Source organism: Solea senegalensis, linkage group LG8 (assembly GCF_019176455.1).
Source record: "Solea senegalensis isolate Sse05_10M linkage group LG8, IFAPA_SoseM_1, whole genome shotgun sequence".
NCBI classification, from domain to species: Eukaryota; Metazoa; Chordata; class Actinopteri; order Pleuronectiformes; family Soleidae; genus Solea; species Solea senegalensis.
The window spans coordinates 6,426,277-6,448,705 of NC_058028.1; the positions used below are offsets into that span (position 1 = coordinate 6,426,277).

Genomic DNA, 22,429 nt, shown 5'->3' on the forward strand with positions numbered 1-22,429 from the left:
CTAAATACAGCCTTCCTCTTACATCAAGCCAGCTGGCTCTATGGTGCGCTCCTTCTCATCCATTATGTATATCTCAGTCATGGTTGATTGTTGCCACTGACCTCAGAGGATTCATACCACACTATGGCCACATGCGTGTACCTATATGAATGGCTGCCACAGAGCTGCCGACTACAGAGATAGATCGCCTTAATAGTCAGGCCAACACATAATTCATACATGAGGCCAATTAACAGGTATACCGCTGGAGTGAGTACCTCTGTGGTGGGCTATCATGATGAAGAAATCAATTTAGACCATATGTCTCCTGTAGAATTATCCCTTTTTATAAGTTGCTGGTGTTATAAATTATCTTTACAGAGCAAGACAAATGAGAGCAGAGCCGTCCTTTGCTGTCTTCATTATGATTTGCTTCACTTTAAGTTTCTGTTGGGGAAAAAAAAAAAGGATAACACCTGAGTGGGGATGCTGTGGAGAATGGTAATGACATTTCTGGAGGCATTGCAGGATCGAAGCTGAATCTTTTGTCAGATATGGTGAATATGAATAATGCAGTTAATGGGGAACTACTGCAAGTTGCATGTCGGAGACAGATAACAAATTGCTCATTTGATCAGCAGTATGTGCTCACAGCAGCGAGGGGGTGGGGGCTACCTGGACCTGGTATAGACATACATACATACTGTGGCAAATTATAGTCTTTCATTTTTCTTCGTCTCGATTTCATCTCTCACAAGTCCGTGGTTCATCATTCATGACATTTAATTGGGGCATTCAGCCTGGATCAGAAAGGTCACAAAGCGAAATTGATCTAAAGTGGCTTGTAGTAATCAAAATGCTGTTATGGGCCAAATGAATGCTCTAATGCAAGCATTAAAACATTCATTAGCTCGAGAGAATGAAGGATAATTACAAAGGATGCAATTACTGAAGTGAGCACTGCCGAAGCACATTTCAACATCCATTCTAGTAAACACACAACAGCGGATGCTGGGTCTTTTTTAAGAGGGTGTAATGGACACTTGCTATTATTAGTGGCAATGGTAGTATTATACAGTATGTACATGCATATATGCATAATATGCCACAGGAGAAAATATTTGAAATAAAACAATATGAAAATGCATGTAGTCTACTGTATATAAATATTTAATTAAATGATGTGACAGGGGCTGCTTTTCCACATACAAATCTTGGGAAATATCAGCAAATTTAGTTTGGTTTACTCATTAATTATTATTGATTGAAGATGTAAGATAAAAAGAAAACAACAACAAAAGAACAATAAAAATATTATGTTTATATCTATCCATCTAGTCTTATGGCCATAGTTAATATCTCTCTTTGAGGACTAATTGTGTTTTGAGTGTACTGCGTTACCTTCATCTTCAGTTGTTCTTATCCTGAACTAAACTCTGTGCTACACATGCATTAGCTCTCCATGAATAAAGAAGGACATTTCGGTTCATATTTGACACCCACCCGCGTCGAACTGTCGAAAGAGCATTTGTGTTGTACTGTAAAATACAGTATCCTTACAAATCCTGGCAGGCAAAGTGCAAGCCAAAGAGAATTATGTAACCCCAACAGCACTGGCTTTAGTTATTAACAAAGAAAAAATAAATATATTGAGAGAATTCACGTAGAAAAACGACGACTCAAAGGAAAAAAAAAAAAAGAGTCCCCACAGTGTACAACCAGGCTCATGTCAGTGGGCTGAAAAATGGATGGACAAAAATATATTCAGTCTCATTATTTACCACATGAAAAGAGGACATAGCATAGCTGCTGGGAGAATTCCTTCTTCTCTCCTGTCCTCCTTCAAGCACTGAAAACGAGTCCAATTTGAGGAGCATCTGCTCTGTGGGATCTCTAAGAGTGCAGGCAGCAACAATGGCCCTTTGGAACAAGGCCCTTTCCTTCTCTTAATTGCGGCCACATGTGTGGTGGGAAAGAGCCCCCTGCCTGCACCACTAGCCCTGGAATGTGTCCAGAATTGCCCACACAGTCGCTGAGCGAGCACAGCCAGCAGCAAACACACTCTAATTGCAAAGAGTGGAGCCCCTGGCTGGAGAGTGTGGGGGCCTGTGTTCTCGCTGAAGGACAGCTAGTGCTTTCACATTCCAGGACTGGCTCAAAGTGGTACAGGCCATACAAAATGGCCAAATTGTGACACTCAGTATTACGGATGTAACACAATTTGGCTGAACCCAGGAGCCATCGGCTTGTTTCCAAAACTAATGGAATGATGTAAAAATCTCCTCCTCTAGCTGGACTGTCAGGGGATATTTGATGCTTTTGGATTACAAATTCTGGTTACATGTGAGGAAGTGATGAGTCTGAGGTCATTGATATTGCAGATGGTAACTCGATTAAAACAGAACAATGCACCATGTCATAAATTGGGTTACCATTCATTTGTATGAAAAATGTAACGAAAGCAAATACCACGAGTTGGATCGGTGAGATAAAATGTAGGCGGTGTGATATTCCATGTGACCACAAAAGGAGGAGAATGTATGACATGCAGTGTAAATAAAAAGCATCAAGCCAGATAAAAAAGTGTGATGAAAAAGTGTTGCATCGCTGCTTCCCATCTATTATTGTCGTAATCGTTGCTTTTAGCACTAAGACAAAGTGTGCTGTGGCTCCCTCAGCGGTCCACACACAACTGCTCTAGTCTACCATTTCTGCTATTAGCAGTGCAGTGAAATGCAGACACGTCTGTTGATCATTTTTGTGTGTTTTGGTCCGTTTTTCCACTCAGTATATGTGATTTAAACTACTTTTATGAAACTGCAGAGTTCTGGACACAGTGCATTCGGATAACTTTCAGCAAAATTGACCCGGGTTGTTAAAACTGACTCTCACAAACAAGAGTTTTCTCAGGAGACCTCAACTTGGTCTTGCACTGACATGGTCAGTAGAGCAAAAGACTGACGGGGAAACAAAGCAAACATTACTTTGCATCAAAGGTCTGTAGCAACAGTATCCTTTGCCCTGAGGGGGAACTGGGTGTCAGTTTTACTGATTTGAGACAGCCTTGGTAAGGCCTCCATCACATGAGATGTACTGCACATTAAGCTGCCATGCTGCAAGGCTGTAGCATGCACAAGGTCACTGTGCAGATTTATGCTTCCTCCTAAGCAGAATGAACAGCGCAGGACCTATCTAGGGTTTAGGGGAAATGAACCTTTTCATCACATTGATTTCCTAAAGCACCTGGAAAAAAGCTTTGTCAGCCACTGGCATTTTGGTCTGATTGTGACGGATCTGCCCACACTCTGGGCCTCTGGGTTGGATTGGATTCTAGTAGTATGGTTTTCTGGCCATGTGCTGTTTGAGTAATAGATAACACTTGTCTTTGGGTTATTCAAACCTTTGTACATCTCATTCCATCAATATGTCATTGACCCACACACTTTCTAGCACAACTGGCTGTCTACCAAAACGACATCATTCAGGTTGTTCTTTTGTGTAACTGGAAGTCGTTTCTCAGCCTATACTTCAAAAAAAATATTGGAATCATTATTTCAGTTACTGACATTTAGATTTAGCTGCGTTCTGATACTAATAAGATATTATTCAACAGATAAAATGTGGCGCAGACAATTGGGTACTTAAAATGTCACTTGAACTTCTCAGCGCACTGTATTGTATTTGGCCACCGTTTGGTAATTAAAGTGATACTCTACATCAATTGAGAATCAGACAGTGCTAAAAGGCCTTTTGAAGTTGGTATTTTCAGCAGCTGTCTTCAGTTTCATTTCAACTTAGTTTCAATAGACTCTTGCACAAGTTTGCAGCCAAGAAAAAAAAAGGCTCTCGGCAACATTTATCTACTGTATTGTCTGTCTTTGACAAACTCTGACAACATGGATGTAAGTAGCAACCCACCACCATGATACCTGCTGCTGGGTGAACTGTCGCTCTAGTTTTACAATTTGGTCAGTGCCATCTTGGTGTTTTTCTTGGTTGGAGGCCAGTGAACCACATCTGTGCTCTGACATGGGTATATCATGCACAGAATGTTAGGGAGAAATTAAAGAAGTGCCCACATAAACTTGACTTATCAGTTAAACGAAGGCATAGACTTTTTGTACCAGGCTATCATCAGGCTGGTTTGGATTATCCTTCCAGTTGTTAGCAATGGGTGCAGCTCAGTGGACTCTCATCCAGCTACTTAAATGTTACCAAAGGTGTGCAACAAGGCTCAGTTTTCGGGCCCATTCCCTTTACAATGCATGTTAACAATGTGGGTCAGAATAGTTCTGATGCATCTTTTCATTTTTATGCCAGTGATACAATTGTTTATTTTCATGAAACACTGTTGCTGTGGCATTTCGGCAACTGCAACAGTCAACACAGTTCAACTGCAACTGGGTTGAACGTGTTCTATCTTAAATTAGATTGATCAGATTGCTTTTAATCAGCACTTTGACTGGATGTACTGTATTAAGTCTACCTGCAAATGTTGTTATATCAGGTCTCTGGTTTCCCAATGGGATTACCTGTATGAATTTAGTTTGAATAAAATGACAGTGAGTGTTTTTTTACTGAAGCACATGGTAAAGGGAGGGGTGAGCTTAAGAGAACTCTGTTACAATTTGCCGCCATTAGATGTCACACCCTGGAACAAATACTGGATTTATGCACATGCTGCACGTCTGTTTTTGGTATATTCTGTGGCAGAGTTACAGCACCTCATATAGACCTATAATATATACTACAGCAAGTACAATACAGTGGTTTGGGGGGATTCCGTTTGTATGAAGCCATTTCTTGAAACAATGAAGTGTTTATGGAAAACTTTAGGAACAAAACAAAAAAAGATTGTGTATAGAAAGTTGTGTTTCCATGCGGATAAGGCTTTAAAAGACTCCTTTTTAATAAACAGTCACGGCATTTAACAGAATCTCAGAGGTGTTTGTGCTTCGAGGAATCAGGGGTTAAGAAGAAGAAAAGCCTGTTTCTTCCTGTCTTTGTCCGTCTGCAGAGATAGAGGAATGTGGGCCAGAGGAAGTACAGTGTATCATCTTGTCCAAAGCTTTAATCCTCTCAGCCCGCACTTTAATATCTTGTGAGTTCCTGTACAGTGTTTGCTTAGACCTCATCACCTCTCCAACGCATCCATCCACCAAAGCGTTTGCAGTTTTCTGCCTGAGCCTCTGGGCATTTTCAGGCTCTGTAGTGAGGATGCTTAACTACAAAGAACATCAGACAGCTTTGTTTCAGGATGTGCCTTGCTACAGGAGGACTATTGAATGTTTGTATTAAGCCCCATAGCACATAATAAGCTGGCACAGCTTGTTATTAAAATGTAATGGTTTTTGTTTGTTTTTTATTTACACTACACTTAAATTAAAAAAAAAGAGAGTCTCAAATAAGAAACTTCTTGGGGCCATCGATATCTTTAGAGCCAATCTCTATGTTTTTTTCAACCCCTTTTTAGCATGTGTGTTATTATACGATAATGATCAAATGTTACGGTTTAATTGAAGCCGAAGAACAGCATTTCTTATAATGACCTCCATCTGTGTAAATCTAATAACCATTTCAGCAAATCTAATTTAATTGTGTATCACATGTGTCAGCGGTGTATGTTTATCTTTAAAATCAAATGGAAATAGAGCCAGTGATTAACGGTTTTCTTAGAGATGTCCTCTTTATCTGATTGGACAGCACTTTACATTGACCGAGTTAATTAAATACTCATATGCACCTACTTCAGCTGCATTTTTGCCTTGGTGGTACAATCCAATACAGTTCAAATTACCTGATATGAAAGAGTGTCCAGGGAGAGAGTAGGCCAGGCCTAAAGGGACTATATTAAGAAAGTTTAATTTGCTCGATGAAGACTTTACTTCCAGCCCTCTTTGATCGGCTGCTTGTAAGAACAGGTGATTCTGAATTTAAAATGGTATAAGAGATGACAGATGATTTTTTTTCTTCTCCCAGACTTGTGAGTGAGCGTCACATCTGAATGAGCAATTAGAAATTATAATTCTAAGCTCAATGAGTAATAGTGGTTAATTTGTAGTGAAGCTGTAGCAGCTTCTGTTTCATTACGGGTAGAACTACTTTGCATGAGGGCTGTAAACCTGGGTTTAGTTTAGTTTAATGTTTAGTTTTTGGTTTTGGTTTAGGTTTAGTAGGACCAGCAGCAGCTTTACACCTCAGGCTTAAACGATACAATAAATCCACAATTCCGTGTAACATTACAAGCATAAGATTAAGGAAGATGACTGAATTACATGAAAAAAACAAAAACGCACAAAGCAAAAAGACGGGCTCAGCACGACATGACACTAATTACAAAGGCTAGATTTTGTGGAATACTATGAACTCGACAATAAAATAATCCTCTTAAAAATCAAAATACAGGTGAAAGAAAACCAGAGCTCATACAGAAATGCAAAAGTACTGGAAACCACACATATTCAGGATCTGAATAACATGGATTTGATCATTTGCAATAACATGGGAGGCTCTTTATTTTGATTATTGCTGATAGAACTTAATGTTACTGTTATTTGGCATTTGTAAGTCAACTATTGCCATTGTACTCTTGGATTAATTATCCCAGTGTTACTCTTTGACAAATCCACATCTAACAAATATAATCAAGGTTCAATATACAGCAAAGTGTGCTGCGTGTTTATGAAACATATCTTTATTGTCATGTTCGCCTCAAATCATAAATTATGAAAACATAACTTTGAAATCTTGCATCACAACACATCTTCAAACTGACATAATCACTTTGACCATTGTCAAGTTGTTCATTTGTGTAATATATTGTTTCATTGCTCTAATCTATATAGTTAGCTCTGCCTTCCAAGGAGACCTTGGATGTTCTAAAGGGTGCCGATGAATAAAAGTGTTATTATTGCTACATCTATGTGGTATCAGTGTTCAAGGTGAGAAATGTCACAGGCTCAGCCATTTGCTAAAACTGTTAGTGAATTTAAATCAGTGCCTGAAATGTGAAATGTACCTTAATAAATATTGTAATCTTGGACGTTAAGCTTTTTTGTGCTGCCACGCTCTGGTGCACCTGCCTGATACCTTCTGTATTCTCACTGACTGTAAATAAGACTGTCAGCGCAGAATGCAAATTTAAGGAAAGGCGCTTCACACCATTGGCCTCAGATATGGTGTTTGCTGCGTTTGACAACAATTTGAAGTAAATGAAAGTACAGTGTATTTGGCCTTGTTCTGGTAAAGGTCGTCTGGATTACACATGGACCCTGCTGCAAATAAACTGCCAACACTGAATTTACCCATTAATGAATCCCTTGTCCTATTTGTGTGCAGTGCTTTATGTGATTCTCTGTGCCCCTGTTCCTTCTCTTCCGCAGCTCTGAGAGACCACAGAATCGAGCTGGTGCGAGCCTCGTGGCAGGAGCTCACCATCAGAATCGGTGACGTCAGCCTGTCAGATGAGGGCCAGTACACCTGCTCGCTCTTCACCATGCCTGTCAAGACCACCAAGGCCTTTCTCACTGTTCTGGGTGAGTAGGTCCATTTTGGCCCAGTCTCCACAGGCCAATTACTGGTGGCTAATTCGTCACATTCTGACAGCATGAAATACCTGCATGTTTGAATTATACAGTGGTCTGTTGCCTATTGGTTGCCAGGCAATTCTTAGTTTGTAGGAAAACAACATTTTTGTATTATACTTGTACTATACCTTTTTTTCCTCTTCTAGAATAATAGATTACACTATATTTGTTTCTCTGACATTTATTTATACTTTTCGTACATGCACAATATTGTGCTACAATAAATAATAATGACCTTCATCAATGTTAAGACATTATGGGTTACAACCTTCAGTGATCTGTTGTGTGCCTCTGTTTGGTCTTCTAAACAGAAACAAGGAACATTTTTATGTTTCGTCCCAGAAAACAGGCTTTGTCATGCAAAGTTCTCAGACCGGAGATGGCAGGAGGACAAGATCAAGCTGCTGAAAGACTTGGATATTGAGCAGTAGAATTCATTTAATTCTGAAACTTTTTATTGGTGCTTTTTTTTTTTTTTCCTGTTTTCAATTCTACTCCAACCTGTTTGCAGTCATCTATATTTGAGCAATGTTTGCCGTTGCCTCCATCTGTCTTGACGTAAATCTAATCAGTCACAAGATACAAGATCTCAGCACATATATCCGTGTGTGGCTGATGTAGTCTTAATCAGCATCCTGTGAACTCTATATCTAGTTATAAGTTACTCACTACCACAGACTGAAACATGTCTTTTTTTTTCCTTGTTCATTTTAAGCCAGTGTCATCTTTGTAGCCTTCCTGTGTTGTTAGGGTTTCTGATGATTGTCTTCCAATTAGTTTTCTCTCACCTGGAAAAAAAAGAAATATGCAGCATATGTTTATTGTTTCATGTCACTGAGATAAGAAGGCACGGCTTTCTCAAAGTGAATTCTGTCAATCAGGGAATCTCTATTCATCGTCGGGGGAACACAGAGGATGTGTCAGTCACTTGGTAATTTCTCAATTCCCGTGCATGATTATGTAGATTCACTTGTCTCGTTTGTTATTGCCATTCCATGCGCCGCAGGAGTGCCAGGACGGCCGGAGATCACAGGATTCACCAAGCCGGCCATGGAGGGGGACGTGATCACGCTGACGTGCACCACGTCAGGCAGCAAACCAGCTGCCATCATCCGGTGGTTCCGAAATGACAAGGAGGTCCACGGTAAGTGTGTGGCGTGGATTTCACAGAGCTCTGTGTCCTCGGTTACCACTTGCACCCTATTGGAGACATCATTAGTGTCAAATCATTCAGTCTCTGTGTTCCTTTGAGCCCGTACTCGAGCATTGTTCCACCGGCCAGGCTCTAACGGTGCCATGGTTTGTCTGGCCAACGTTGCTGCTGTTGCTGGAAGCTGTTCAAAATATCACTGGACTGTGCCACGGCCCACCCACATTTCACGAGTGCCTCTCATTGCTTGACGCTATGATAAAGGATATATTGTTTAGTTATAGATTATTAGGAACATAAGAAAAATGCAATTTATAGGAAAGAAAAAAAACATAATAAAAGGTACATTTAAGTGTTTAAAAACTAAACTTAGATATATTTGTCTAAGTGTATAACTCTGCTTTATTGTAATGCTATTTTGTGATGTTCCCAAACATCAACACATGAAATATTTTATTTGATATTTTAAATATTTATCTATCTTTGATCCTTCTAACCCTTAAGTATATTACCTTTCTTGTGTTTCATTTTTATGAACTTTATATTCATATTCCATGGTTCAAATTACTGCAATGATTTCTATCCTGTGGCTAACAGATATTGGATGTCACTGACAGCTATAGACCAGGAGGGGGTTGGACTATGTAAAAGTGATGATACGGTCACTTTGTTCCCCAGAAGGTGTAAATATTTTCATATATTTCCATTTCCATGTGTCCGACCTTGTTGGAAAGCTTAGAAATCACACTTTCAGAATCTGTAAATAACTCAAGATGCCCCTCGAGAGACTTGTTCCTGTTTTTTTTCCATGGCTGGGCACATTTATGCTGTAAGTGAACAACAGTACAATACAGTTCTTATTTATACCACGTCCCTCTTATGTTTGAAAATGTACCAACTACTGCTTTCTGTCTTCAAAGCTAAAGATGGTTGTCCCAAAAAAAATTGAATGTCAAATTTAATTTACTTTAATTAACAGTCGAAAAGATGTTGAATTACAAAACTAAAACCATAAGTCAAAATGAAATAATTTTGAGGATTATAAAGAAAATGTTTAAAAACTTGCATTGATTAAACATTTCGTGTAATTGACTCAATATCAAACCGATTAAATGCGGTGTGTGTCAGAATGGGAAATCTATATTTTGGTAAGAAGCCATTTTTCATTTATATAGAAATCCTACACAGACCTTGGTGCTGTTTTCATGTGACAAAATGGTCTCGCCGGGCTTCCCATTCGTTCTTGTCAGCCATGTAACCATCAGTCTCAGGGTGGATCTAACTGAGTGCTTCATTTATTTATTTTTTTTGTTGCCGTAGAGCAACGGTTAGATCCATCACACGAGCCAAGGAGGATACAAGTAACCCCAGGAATACAAACTCAGGAAGGCCTCACGCTTAACTTCACAGAGATTGATAAAAATTATAGATAGAAAGAAGGCATTAGGCAGCAGACGGTGCAATGAAACATGTGTGGAACACACAGAAGCGGCAGTTTATTTCTCACTGTTTTCCACACAAGCTCCCACCATCCTTATGTCTTTTTTCTTTTTTAAAAACCATCCAAAGGTCTGCACTTCATATTTTTATAGCTTTTATTACCATCTTATTTCTGCTTTTACAAAAAAGGCAACAATTAAAAATGTATACACACACATACAGTGTGTATATATATATATATATATATATATATATATATATATATATATATATATATATATATAGGAAGAGGATGTTTTTCCTGAGTTTGATGGCAATGGTAAATTGTGGGGAGCTCTTTAATGTAATGGATGCTGCTGCGAAGACTCGGTGTGACAGTTCCTCTTTATTGAAGATTTGCACCAGGGAGCTTTTTCTTGGTGGTTCTGTCTGTGTCTGCCAGACATGGCATGATGATTGATGGGCGAGGGGCTGCGATATGAAGTTTTCCTGTTGAAATGACATGCACGTAGATTCCTGAAAGGCCAGTGGATAGATGACACGCGGCATCACAACCACACTTGCCGTCCATCTCGAGAGGCTCCGAGTTTATCAATTTTTCTGCCTCGAGAATTTCGACGGATTTTAAAATAGAACTTAAGAGCTCAGAATTTGGTAACTTTAACATATGGGGACGTGCGCATTTAAAAAGCTCCAGAAGTTGTAGGCCACATATAGAGACAAACAACCATTCACTCTCACACCTAAGGTCAATTTAGAGTGTCCAAATTATCTTGTCCCCATATTGCATGTTTTTGGACTGTGGGAGGAAGCCGGAGAAAAGCCACACACGTGAGGAGAACATGCAAACTCCATGCAGAAAGACCCTTGTTCCAACCGGGCCTCAAACCCTGGTCTTCTTCTGTCATGAACTACGGCTGAGCAGAACAAGGGACTCAAATGCAGGACTCAGAACACAAATCAGTCAGTAACAGAGTTTAATTCCAGGCACAAAAGCGCCAGGCAAAAAGGCAAGGTCAAAAAAGGCAGGCAAGGTTCAAAAACACAAGAGGGCAAGACTATGGCTGTGAAAAAGAGTGCTAGAACTTGAGCTACGAGACAAGACACAGAGGGGAATATAAGCAGTTCTTGATTAGGGAGTGATAGGATGCAGGTGTAGTAGACACAATCAGGGATCAGGTGCACGCAGTCAAGGAAGGGGGCGGGGTAGACAGGAACCTGAAACAGAGACAAGGGTGAGTGATTTCAAAATAAAACAGGAAGACAAGACATGGAACATGAAGGGAGAAACAAAACAAGACACTTAACGGAAGTGACAGATCATGACATCTTGCTGCAAAGGCAAGAGTGCTAACCACTACACCAACCTTGTGGCCACACTCTGAATATTCATAAAGCAAGGCCATTGTCTAAAGTACACATAAAGGCTTATTCTAAGGTTACAAAAGAATTACTTTTTAAGTATTTATGAGAAGTATATTCATTTTCAGCCAATGAACCCCATCTAAATGTGACACACTGGACCTTGAAGCCAAAACAATATAATTAAATGAAGTTCAAGGTGATGAAAACAAGTTCCCAACTTCCATTTTGTGACTATATCAATAATAATATATATTATTATTTATATATAAATATAATAGCAATAAAATTCTATCACCAATATTCCATTTCCAACTCGGCAAACACATAACATAAAAATCTAAAAAAAAAAAGAAAGATTCCCTACAATTATGTGTCTTGTATTTCGTATCCAAATAAGCGAGTCACCTGCCAAGTTTGAAGCGACTTGTTGGATAGTTGTGCAATTATGAGTTAGACAAGGCGTTCCGTGCATTTATAGATGTATGAAATGACTGATATGTGGCAGGGGAGAATTACACATCTCTAGACGAAAGATCATGTACACCATATCTGGTGTCTTGTATTCAGATATTCTTTTATTAGTTTTTTCCAGTGGGTTTTATTAAGACGCGTGGGTGAACAGACGTGGTGTGATGCGTCTCCAAGTCAAAGAGAGATGAAGAACAAAGCGGAGACTGGAAGGCTTGACTTAAAAAAAAATCCTCATTTCAATGTCAAAGTTCCAAATAGGAGGGATGTCAATCAGTGCTCGGGATCCACGTCTTTTGTTGGTACCGCTTTTAAAGCTTTCTGTTGAGAGAGAATGTGCTGCGAGCAGCATGTTTTGCCATGGGTTCCTGTGCGGTGGATCATTGCCGCCAGTGTCTGCTGTCAATCAAATCTATCCCCATTGGGGGACCGGTCTACAAAGCTCCGAGACGACAGCAGGTGTTATAGCGAAAACATGTCATATTTGTTTTATGCTCTGATGATTTGTTTTCCAACAATTTATATTAGAAGCACACAGCATTACAAACCTGAAAATGCAACTGTCATCCAGTGTCAAACAATTTGTCTGCGCCGTATAGAGCCATACAAATGACTTGTGTCACTGAATGACAGCAAGGATTCAAATTGTAATCTATGGAAGGAAAAGAAATCCATGCACTCTCGCTGCAAATATAAACTGGCTTATATATTTATCAGGGACATAGCCAGGAGGCTGGAGGAGTCACATAGATTTTGACTAAGGGAAAAAAATGTTGCTCACCAAAAATGTGTAAAAAAATAGGCAAAAATAAACATTTAAATATCAGATGTTCATGGCAGTACTACATGAGATCTACATAGACATAAATCCTGGCTAATTTAGAAACTAGAGAAAGTACACAGAGAGCACAAACCTCTGCCAAGGTCGCTCAGTTTTTCCACAGCATCAATCACTCCCCATCTTTCAAGGTAACTGATTGATTTAAAAAAAAAAAGAAAATCTGGATCACCACCAACATGTAATCATTTCTCCCTTGGGCCATGACCTACATATCAGGAAAAGTTCATAAAAATCTGCCATTTACTTTTTGAGTCATGCTGCCACAGTCAGACAGATTCTTAATAAATGCATTTCTTCAACTTACACCATATTCAGATAACAAATTAAATACTACATAGTGCATGTTTGAAAAGGAGCAGACAAAAAGTTTTTTTTTTATTATTAAATTAGGCATGAACATAACTTCCTTAATCCAGCACAACAACAACATTTAGACTGCTATATCCCCCCGATCATTGGGAAAACAAAACATTGAAACAAATTTACCACAAAAAAAACTAAAAATAATTTGGTCCCACTGGTTTGTGTTTGTAACACGGACCCTTCTGAAACCAGGAAATAAGAAAATACTGAGCTCCATTTGAATTGCAGTCTATCAAAAAATGAACCTACTTCTCACTTGATTTATAACGTCAGTATAATAATGACGGACAGATGCAGGACATGAGACACACAAGGCCAAACATGGCAACAGGACAAGGCTACAGAGTCTTAAACCCAAAACAATGTTCATACACATGAGCACTATGACACTAGGAAATTGCTGAAAGGGTCGCAATAAACTGACAGGACAAGCTGCCAGAGAGTGGACTCTGAACTGGGCTTATATACAACTGAGGAGGTGAGTTAACAAGCAGCAGGTGTGAGTAGTTAGGGTGTGTCTGTCAATCACAGGTGGGGGGGGCGGGACAGGACCTGAGCAAGAACTGGAAGTGTGTCTGCGATGAGAGAATGTAGGGAGAATTTCAAAATAAAGCAAGGTTTGATAACTATGAAGAAAAATAAAACATGACAACAAGTAAACATTTTACTTGAGGATTTAATGGTCTCAATCACTAGTTTTGGGTCCAAAAAGTGGATGCAGATTCTTATGGGGGACATCACAACCACTTGCTACTTTGAGCTTCTCTCATGTAAAGATTTATAATGATCTGATATACAGAGTTAATGCATTTTTAGTGTGCATGTAGAGCATTAAATACAAACGACTTCATGAGCTGCAGGTGCAAGGATGGGAGGAGACACAGGTCAGAGCTAATGAAGCATGGCAGGTGTAGAAGGAGGAAGGAGGGCAAAGGTGAAATGATATGACCTTGTCCAGACTGCCAGAAAAAGATCCCTTTTTTTTCAACGTCCATATTTAATTCAGAAATCAGATTGAAGCCACATTTGAAGGTGGTTTTGAAAATGTAAATCAAATCAGATTCCCACAGATGTGTCTCCGTCTGACTGTGCCATCCCATTTCTAAAGCTCCTTCAAAAGCCGCTGACAAACGTGCGCCTTCATCCCTGAGCAAGAAAGGCTCAGAGTGGAATCCTCCTTAGGCGCATCCATCTCTGGATTCATTGCACACGTGTGACAGATTGGCTTTTGAAGAGAAAAGGTGCCAAACAAAGAGATTAATGACCGAGGAATACGCTTATTGGATAAACAGATTTAACTCGGTTGAATTTGAAAACTTGCAGCATTTACATGTTATTTACATTTGCATTATGCGATATTAATGATGTGATACTATGTACAGCTGCCGAGCTTTGTTGTTCGGTGACAGCAGAGAGTGAGGGACACGCTGCTGATGTCATAAAAGAAATCCTTCACACCGGGACTCATTTACATTAACTGTCAGCTCCTTTGAATGTAAAAAGACAAATGGCATTTCTTTGATTGTCTTATTTGACTTCAATTCCTCATGTTGAACATTAACATAATCATCGCTGCCATTAACTTAAATTGGAAAAAAAAGGGTCCTAGTCACACAGGGCATCATTAAAGTGCAATAACATGTGTGATGTGTTTAATACCTGGAATGAACATGTGGCACCATTTAAATTTATACTATTTTCATCTGTGTAACATCTGTTTACTAACTCTTAAAAACAACAACTCCCAGGCTCTTGTGGGTTTTTTTTTTACAGACAGGTGCTATATTCATTAAGACAAGAGCAGACAATTTTACATATGTGTCACATGACAGGAATAACATGGCAGCATGTGTTTTTCTCACATTTATGCCCTAACATGGTAGTTTAGAGCTACGCATGGACCCTCACGTTCCCATCTTTACGGCAAACTAATCTGTTTGCCTCTTTAAAATTTAGTTAAAGATAATTAAAAGCATTCAAACATTAAAATTGAGCCCCAATTTTGCCCCAAAGGCAAGGGGGGAGATATTGGGTTTAAGATGACCGATGGTCTTCAGCTTCTGCTTGTTTTTCTTTACACTTTTACAAATCAAGATATCAAAATGAAGCCCTTTATTTTTTATTGTCAAATCAAATTAAAAACCTAATAAAACGGTGTGAGTCCTTGTTCCATTGAATTAATTTCCCAAACTACAAACATATTGTGTTTGTACATTATGAGCTGAGAGACACCTGAGCTCATAACACACACATTTTTGCTCTGATTTTTATTGTGCGTGTGGAATCATTACCACACAACTCAGCCTATTTGTTTGCTCTTAAGTTTTGGATCAAAAGACCAATATGTGAAAATGCATGAATCGCATGTAAGTTAAAATATTGTGACTTCGTTTTTTATAAATATGCAATCAAACCTTAATGGATTTCAACAAACAATAAACTAATGGTCTTTGCACAGCAGCCATATCAGGAAATGATGGCCCTGAACAGGTAAAGTAAAACAGGACGGTGTAAAAGAATGCATACCTGAGGTCAATAACTGGATTAAAAGCACCTGTTATTATTTAAGAGCTCTATTTATATATAGAGCTGTGTGTGTATATATATGTTCAGGATTGTGTGCCCACATTGTTGTCGACCAGAAATTCAACCAGGATTCATCTCACTGAGCAGCTGAACATCTTGTTATGTTCATTAGGCCTCTTTATACAAGGCACTAAACTACTAAAAGTAAAAAACTGTTCATTAAGGGTATTAAATGCCATTTTATCATTAAAAAAACTTTACATGCCACATACTCTTGGCACAGAAGAACTGACTCAGGATTCAGTTGAAAGAAAGTTTTAAAGCAAGGTCAACAATTCAGTGTTTGAAAAAACAGGATGAAAGGTCAGATCAGGTAGAATGAAACTGAACTGTGAATACTGGAGAGCTTGGAAACTGCACAGTTGTTTGTGGAACTAATGAGTGGATGAGCAGCAGGTGAGGAGAAGGGGGGGAGGGAACATCAGGTGAGGACAATAAGTTGATTGTGTGGAAAGCAGGATCTGAAGTGACAGGAAGGTTAGTGGAATTGTAAGAAAATAAAACATACAAAAAAGTCCCAGTCCACACACAGGCAGGTTTTTGAAAATGTAGTGCATTTCACACACATTTAAGCTGTGGGGTTAGTTCTCTCAAAACACTTTTTTTTTTGAAAACTCATGCCAGGGTTTCGATTATAAAAATCACTATTTACATGCAGTTTGTTCTTGTTCTTGAGTTTTTTGTCTATGTCACTCCTGATTAGTTAGCTTTTTCTATGTTTTCATGAGGACAAAGATGTTTTATCAGAACCTACATTGGAACTAGGCCTAAGATTCATTGCAAACTGTTCAATGAGGGACAAACATTGTTGTCATAAATGTGACTTTATACCAAAACAGACTCAAAAACATGGTGGCAGACAGTAGGAAGTACATTTCTGCTCCATAATAAAATTCAGTCGTTGCAAAACACATTGGTTGCCTTTATATAATTAATAAGTCTGAAATGAGTGTGCACTTTGTTATTTTAAAGACAATTTGACCTAATTAACATTAACATTAACAACGCTCTATATTTATTACGCCTGAGCTGCTGTAATATTACACTATCTAGATCTTTAAAGAAAATCCTATGCTGCTACTGAGTCTCTTGCTTGTTAAAACACACACACACACACTAAGGAGCTGATTCCAGAAGTGGCCCCCTCCAGCTGTGTGAATGCTGATCCGCTTATTTCTTGGGGATCTGGTTCAAAGCAGGTGCACCATGGGCATATTCCCGTTCCTCGAGAAAGCTGCCTCTGCATGCTCTCTGGCGATGCTAGCGACTGCCTTTAAAGACTCGCAAGCCTCACTGTGGTTGCTCTCATGCTGCAGGCAACTTGGCAAATGAGAGGAAAGCTGGAGACATTTGGTTTGATGCCACAGAGACACTTCCTATCCCTCCTTACGTCCTGCAGGGCAAAACGCAAGACCTCTGACTTTCCAGTTTGCTCAGAAGATAGGTGATGTTTGAAGTTGGGTGTTTTTTACCCCTCAAAGTTCCTCATTTCAAATGCATTAGTTGACGTGAGTGGCATTTCCTGTGAGGTTGGATGTAGTTTATTTTCTCTCTCATGCAAACAAACGACTCCATTGATTAATGTAACCTTGTATGTTCAGGTTTATATGCTTGTTAGTGAAGTTAGCATGTGCTCTGTTGATGTGACGTAGCTTTATTTAAAGCATTGTTACCCTGCTATATACTGCCCATCTGTGGTGCTCTAATGGAAAAGGGTAGCAGGCAGAGACTTAATGTGGCCTATAAAGATGGCATGCGATTGTTTCTTTAACTACAAACATGGTGCAGTGCTAGTTAAATGTTTGTAAGGGTGTAATTGTGTGTGACCCGGTTTGTCATTGTAAGAAATTTCATCTATAGTCTTATGGGCTGTTTGATCGCTTCAGGGGAAAAAAGGTCTATTAACCTGAGTTTAGTTTGGTCAGGAGCAAAGAGAAGGATGCTGATGTTTTCTAACTTCCCTTTTCTTTATAAATTGTCTGTATTTAATGTATTTTGTGCTATAAACCTTTTATATCTTTAATTAAATCTGCAATAAGAGTAACAATATGGATTGTATTGAACATAATGTAAAACCAGAATGGAAATGCAGAAGCTTTTAAAACTAAATTAAAATAAGGTCTTATCCACACGGAAACAGAACAATCTTTTTCTTCGTTGTTTTGAAAAGGTGACAAAGAAGTCCCCAAAACGATTTGAAACGCTGTAGTACATATGCCAGTCCTTTAAGTGGCGCTGTAACGCTGCTAGACCAAAAATGGAGAAGAAGAAGACATTATACATATTACAATGTACATAATCACAGTAACAGACACAGAATGAGCAAAGTCAAGGGGAAATTAAGGGATTATAAACGACATGTGACAATTGTAGCGACTTTCTGGCAAATCCCTAACTACCTTTCGAGAAGGAAATAGCCAGTTCTGCCACACGAGGGAGCTTCATTTAGCTATATTTAGTCCCGCGTCTGAACTTGCTGATGGCAAGACGTGTTCTAGTGATGTCTACTTTACTACTTTACTTTCCATCTTCAGTAGTTGGCAACACTGCCAAACTATCTCCAAACACAAGCGAAGGAAGATGCTGTGACAATGTCGTTTTCCCAAAGTAGGACTAAATTACGTCCTTTTTTTGTTTGGATTTATTTTATGGTAACACAAGAAAGACAAAGCTATTAAATCTGCCCTCCTGACAAAAAAAGAAGAGCCTGTGTAGTAGAAGTAGCAGTAATAGAAGATGAAGTGGACTTACTACAGAGTGCAATGAAATGTTAATCTTCCTGTACAAGACAGACTCAAAGAGATTCAGTTGAGTGGAACAAATGGAATATATTGGCCCAAAATGATGATGGTGGTGTTGATATGGGTCATCGGGGTTTCATTGCGGAGAGGCTTTTAGTATTTAACCGAATGAGTGATAGAACAATTCATGTGATGCATGTGTTGGGTGAAGGAATAGAGCGAGTGCATGTGAATGTATTAACTGATTCTGGTTTACACTGGATGACAGAGATATTTTTTGCCTTTCTTGGTGGTGTTTGCCTCATGTTGGCTGTTTTCCTTTGAGGTTATAACATTAGTGACATTATTTATTTAAGTAAAGCTGCAGATATATGTGTAAACGAAGGCAGATAAAACCAGGAGTACAGCTTCAACTACTAAAGTGAAAAGTAAGCAAGTACAGGATCTGAAATGTATGGCACATGATACCTCTTGTTTTAGGAAATGTTTCTTCGTTATTAACAAGCAGAACATTGGGGAATGCCTTGCTTCTCTGAATCTCTTCTGTTGTTGTTGGCAATGTTCCCCGGTTCTTTTTCTTCCTCTGTGTCACTGCCGCAAACTTGTCTGCTTCACAGTTGACTTTCCCTCTCTGTGTTGTTACATCTTGTTGTCATGACCCCTGGGTTTTTCCAGGCGCTTTCTGTTGGACAATATTCTGTTTAGACTTGTTTGTTGTGGTGGTGTTTTTTTTCTTTTTCTTACCCATGGTTTTTTTTTAGTCAATTGTTTCTGGTTTTCTGTTTGTCCTGTCTTTCCTCCTAATTGTCTGCTCTGCCCTAATGTGATTCACCTGTGTCTTATTAGGGTCACCTGTGGTTGATTAGCCCCGCCCTCCCTAGTGTATTTAGTCTCTGTGCTCCCCAGTGTTTTTGTCAGTTCGTTCTGTTCACTTCACCCTGTTAGTTCCTAATGTTGCATGAGTTCTGGTCTCTGGAGCCAGTTTTTTTCCCAGCTCCTCGTGTTTAAAGTGTATTGTTTTATTTAGGTTTTATTTGAAAACATCTCCTTTGTCAGATTATTTGAGTTAGTTTTTGGGTTCTTGATTTCATTAACTGTGAAGTTAAATCAGTCTTGATGTTTTAAGAACAGTGTACAAAGACTATTAGGTGTGAAAATGACCTCAGTTTGCTTGCAAGTGAACCCTGCTGCTGAACCAAAGAGAGGAAGTGAGGATAGCTTGCTCTTATACTGGGCAGCTTCTTGTGAAAAAACAATTAGGTTTGAACACCAAAGTAAAAACAGAAACTCCAAGAGTGCATACATTTGGTGTCACTCCAGCTGAAGGGGATGGATTTTTATTTTCAGTCCTGGCCAATCCATGAACTGAGTTTTTGTCTCATTCTTTTTTCTCACTTCTCATTTGGAGTAATACCTCCCCAAAGGAGCCGTGACGTGGTCCAGGCGGTTTGGTCTGCTTACAAAAGAGTTGTGTGAATGTGAACCAAACCAAATGAAGATGTGAAATCTTAGTCTGGGAGAGAGTTAGTGGCATTAGTGACTAAACACTTACATATGTTTAGATTTAGACAGTACATAGACTTGCATGCCTCTTATGTTTCTATCGTGTAACATATTCTGGAGCTGCTGAAACTGTGAATTTCTCTGTGAGATGAATAAAGTATCTATCTATCTAAACACTAAGCCCTTCCTTTCCCAAGCATGTCAGAGGACTACGGTGGCCTTAGCATCCCAAAAAGCATGTAAACACTCACTCTCTGCTGTTTCCTGTCTTCTTTGTTGGTTTATGCACCAGCTTTATTTTTGGCAAAGCTGTTCTCTATTATTTGTGCCGTAAGATCCCACTTCAACAAGCATACTGTACATGTGGGTAGTTATTTAATGTCTGCAAATAAACCATGCTAAATGTTACAAACTGGATTTTGTTGAATCTCCTTCAAAAGTTTCCTCTTAAGGACCTGAAATTAAGGCACTGGCTTATATTTTAGCAGAAGTTTAATCAAGTAGTATATGAAATATGTGCAATTTCAAATTCAATAGTGTCTAATGTAGATGGAATTGCATTACATTACATTTAGGTGTGTGTTTTTGTTTGGGAACTAAGACAAAGTCATGAAAAAGGCAAGGTGTGACTACAACTATGGAAACCCACCTCATGCTGTTGGGGGAGTGTGTTGCCTGTTTGTGTTGGCTGGGATGTTTGATAGACGGTCCTGAAGGAGCAAACACGCCCAACCAACCGAGTCAACTCTCATACTGCTCTCCCGCTTTCTATTCACACTACTTTGACTTGACTTTCAAAGGCCAAGCATTCTATCCCTCAAAGGAGATGCCGAGGAAAACAACAGCAACAGCAGCAACACTGCAGCTCTGTGAAAAGCAAAATTTCATGTTTCTCTGGGTTTTATTTAACATATGAGCAAATTTCTGCTTTTCTCTGCACTAACCTTTTTTTTTTTTTTCCATGCGAGTACTGTACTCTGCAATCTTGTTCATAGTCCAAGGTGAATTCCACAAAGTCCTCATTTGCATAGTCACATTTTCAAACTGCCGACTGGTCTACAATAAAATTCATATATTACAAATTCAGTTCATGTGTTGGGAACTCGCTCACTAAAGGAAACATTGCATTGACCAAATCTGGGTCTCGCATGCAAGAGATTCTAGACAGAGACATACACACTCCTGTTTTGAAGCCTTGAGATTTGCAATCTGACAGGCACCATGACAGTTTTAGTTACAAATATCAGATGTCAGTCTATTTTCCTCTAAATGGGTTCATCATTTACAAAATTGACTTTATGAAAAAATATGTTAATAAGCCTCTTTTTTTTCAATGAATAACTTCCATAACATCCAGAACTGTTGTCCTGAGATATTTGTAATGAACACATACATTCCGCTCTTGTTCATGATCTGACTTCATAGGTACAAAAGAGATAAATGCCACAGGCAAATCCTTCACAGTGAGGAGCAGCCTCCAGTTCCAGGTGGACAGACGAGACGACGGCATCGCCTACACGTGTAGTGTGGAGCATGTGTCCCTGTCCAACCCCTACATGACCACAGAGGTTCTGGAGGTCCACTGTGAGTGCCATCTCTCTCTCTCACTCACACACACACACAGATTATGTATAAGATTAGCATTGAGAAGAAGAAATACAGGGATTGTAGATTACATTTATGTCCGCAGGTTTAAGTTTTGCATTTGCTGCAGGATTAGTGTAGGATTAGTTTGCAGGTAAGGGATTAGTACCAAAGCCGAACAGGGATATGGGCTATAGAGCTAATAGTTGCCCAACGGGCTAAGAGTTAACTGCTGTTGTACTTTGTTGGTGGTAAAGATAAACCCTTTATCACATATTGCTGTCGTGGCATTGTGTGTTTTTTTTTTTTAAATCTTTTGTCTCTCTTCCACAGATGCTCCGCAGCTGGAGATTATACATTCTTTGATAATTCCACAGGAAGGGCAGTACTTCAAATTGGAATGTGTTTCCATAGGCAACCCAAAGTGAGTTGTAAACTTTGCATGGACGTCAACAGTAATTGTAATTCTCCAGTGTATTTGTGTTTGTAGGTTTTATTTATTGACAAAGGGTAAAACTGTTGAACAATTCTTATAACAATACAAATATAGTGTAATAATACAATACAATCCCGGGAAGGGCAGAAAAATTGCTAATTCTTATTGAACTGATGGATGGCCTGTGTATTCATCTCATGAATAGGGATGAGCCGATATAACACACAGTCCAGTCCCATACCAATCACAGGATCAGATATGAACCAGATACAGATGTAAAATCCGAATCCAATCAAAAATCCTATATATCACATGCGTCTCTATATGTACAGACTGTAAATAATTGTAAATAAGATTCAGCAAAAGCATTTTAGCTTTGTGATGTTG

At 39.1% G+C, this 22,429-nt stretch overlaps 1 protein-coding gene across 3 annotated transcripts in view; it reads left to right on the plus strand.

The window, feature by feature from the left end:
• cadm2b (cell adhesion molecule 2b) overlaps window positions 1-22,429 on the plus strand; it is a 177,198-nt gene that overhangs the window by 140,315 nt on the left and 14,454 nt on the right. For all 3 annotated transcript variants that reach the window (XM_044032445.1, XM_044032446.1, XM_044032447.1), the window contains 4 exons: window positions 7,362-7,514; window positions 8,572-8,709; window positions 21,448-21,606; window positions 21,940-22,030. In XM_044032445.1, the coding sequence (XP_043888380.1) occupies window positions 7,362-7,514; window positions 8,572-8,709; window positions 21,448-21,606; window positions 21,940-22,030 (541 nt within the window). The remainder of the gene's footprint in view (window positions 1-7,361; window positions 7,515-8,571; window positions 8,710-21,447; window positions 21,607-21,939; window positions 22,031-22,429) is intronic.